Source organism: Primulina tabacum, chromosome 9 (assembly GCF_025594145.1).
Source record: "Primulina tabacum isolate GXHZ01 chromosome 9, ASM2559414v2, whole genome shotgun sequence".
Taxonomy (NCBI): Eukaryota; Viridiplantae; Streptophyta; class Magnoliopsida; order Lamiales; family Gesneriaceae; genus Primulina; species Primulina tabacum.
In genome coordinates this window covers 31,712,523-31,714,835 of record NC_134558.1, presented here as the reverse complement: position 1 = coordinate 31,714,835, position 2,313 = coordinate 31,712,523, and the positions used below count along the sequence as shown (strand labels likewise).

Here is a 2,313-nt window from a genome sequence, read left to right as displayed (position 1 = left end):
CTACCGATATTCACATTAAAAAATAATATTCTTAGTATAAAAGTAATATTTTTTCATGGATGACCCAAATAAGATATCTGTCTCACAAAATACAACTCGTGAGACTGTCTCACACAAACTTTTGCCTTATAAAATAGAATATATATTATCAATAATCAGTAATTAAGGATGGAAAAAAAAATTATACATTTGAAATTGTCAAATTTGACAATTGACACACTGAACCAAGTCTTTTGCCCCAGTTGAGACACAGAACGAGACATCCCAATTGTCTTGAATATAAAAATTTAGATATGTAAAATTAATAAGGCAATTTTAATTTATTCTTTTTTTCCATCTACTTGTATTTTCTTCAACCCAACTTGATATTGTAAATATCTAAACTATTTCAAACGGTAGAGTTTAATCTTATCTTATATTAAAATTAGTAGTTCAGCAATTTGGACACCACTACATGCATATGTTCTTCTAAAAATTATTATTATTATTATTATTCCAAAAACGTACGAATGCATGAACCTTAATTCAAATGAACAATATTGAAATGTTTTGACAGCATCAAACCCAACTCTAAATTCTTGGCTTTCTGGGAAGTCGTCAATTAGTTTAAACTAATAATACTAGTGGAGAGCTACTCGTACGCGCATCTTGATTATCTCACTGGCTATAAACTTCTGATTAATTCTTTGTTTTTCAGTAGTTTTTTCAAGTTTTTGGTCCATTTTCATTTCTCCAAACTTCATAAACACTGCGATAGTTGCCGTCGGCATGTCTACGATTAGATATTCTTTATCTGCAGCACCCGTGAATCGTTTCTTCGTATTTCTGTTGTTTCTGTCGGGAACATTAATCTTTGATAGAGGTAATTGCGGATGATTTTATTAGTTGATATTAATGCAAGATAACTTATGGAGCAGGAGATGATATTTACAATTTTTACTAAATATTTTAATCTATTATATATTCGAAGACTAACTATTGTCATGGAAATTTGCAGGTGAAGGAGCCATTGGAGTGTGCAATGGGCGACTTGGTTCCAATCTACCATCAGAACAGCAGGTCGTGGAATTCTACAGAGCCAATGGAGTCCAAAGAATGCGAAGTTTACGAACCGAATCAGGCTACCCTCCGAGCCCTTCAAGGATCCGGCATAGAACTCATGCTCGGGGTCCCCAACGTAGACCTTCAATCCCTCCAATCCGACGCAACTGATTGGGTTCGAACCAATGTCGTCCCACACTTCCCCAACACAAGAATACGCTACATCGCGGTTGGAAACGAAGTAGACCCCGAGAACCCCGAGACCTCGCGTTTCGTCCCACTTGTTCTCCCCGCCATGCGAAACATCTACGATGCACTCTCTGTATTCAATTTACAAGACCGAATCAAGATCTCCACAGCTACATTTTCTGCCCTCTTGATGAACACTAGTCCTCCGTCGAGTTCGAGCTTCAGGAACATGTCGTTTATGGAGCCCATCGTTCGGTTCTTGGAGCAAACGGATGCTCCACTTCTTGCCAATATATACCCATATTTTGCACACATTAGTGACACTCGAAACGTTCCACTCCCTTACGCCTTGTTCACTGCTCCTGGAATTGTTGTCCAGGATGGTGTATATGGATACCGGAATCTCTTCGATGCCATGCTTGATTCCATGTACTATGCCACGGAAAGAGCTGGAGGGCCGAACGTCGAAATCGTGGTCTCGGAAAGTGGGTGGCCATCTGATGGGGGAGTTGCGGCGAATATGGCGAATGCAGATGCTTACTATCGGAATTTGGTGAATCATGTGGGGAATGGGACGCCAAGGAGGCCAGGCAATGAGATAGAAACGTACCTGTTTGCCATGTTTGATGAGAATCAGAAGCCTGGAGCTCAGAGCGAGCAGCATTTTGGGCTGTTCCATCCGAATATGCAGATCAAATATCAAGTAGACTTTTAATTCCAAGGTCTGATGGACAGTGCATGTACCAGAATTTAGCTATTAGTTGACTCAAATATAAAAATTTGTGTTATTCTTTATATGATTAAATTTTATAACCAAACATGGGTTGGGTAATGGGTACATTATAATAATTTTTTACGATTTGTTAGGATCGAATAAGCAAGAAATAGATTGTCAAATTTTACTGAGTTTACAAGTTGTTTTGACCACAAATTTAATTGGCTCAAAGTTGTATATCTTCGATTTTATTTGATATAAAATTAAAGTGTTAAAGATTTTAAAGATTGTGAAAATAAATATATGGGTTAAAGAATCAATGTAGGCAAATGCAGTAAATAAATGCTTAAGGTAAGTTGCTGAAATGT

The 2,313-nt window shown here is 37.4% G+C and overlaps 1 protein-coding gene across 1 annotated transcript; it reads left to right on the top strand.

Annotated features, from left to right (window-relative positions):
- Positions 1-591: 591 nt before the first annotated feature.
- Positions 592-2,055, top strand: LOC142556563 (glucan endo-1,3-beta-glucosidase, acidic-like). The gene is made up of 2 exons (XM_075668024.1): positions 592-862; positions 998-2,055. Exon 2 carries the CDS (start codon positions 1,022-1,024, stop codon positions 1,943-1,945), a length of 924 nt encoding a protein of 307 aa, XP_075524139.1. The 5' UTR covers positions 592-862; positions 998-1,021; the 3' UTR covers positions 1,946-2,055.
- Positions 2,056-2,313: the final 258 nt, after the last annotated feature.

Coding starts and splice junctions, on each gene's coding strand:
- LOC142556563 (XM_075668024.1), top strand. CDS start 1,022: ATGGGCGACTTGGTTCCAATCTACCATCAGAACAGCAGGTCGTGGAAT.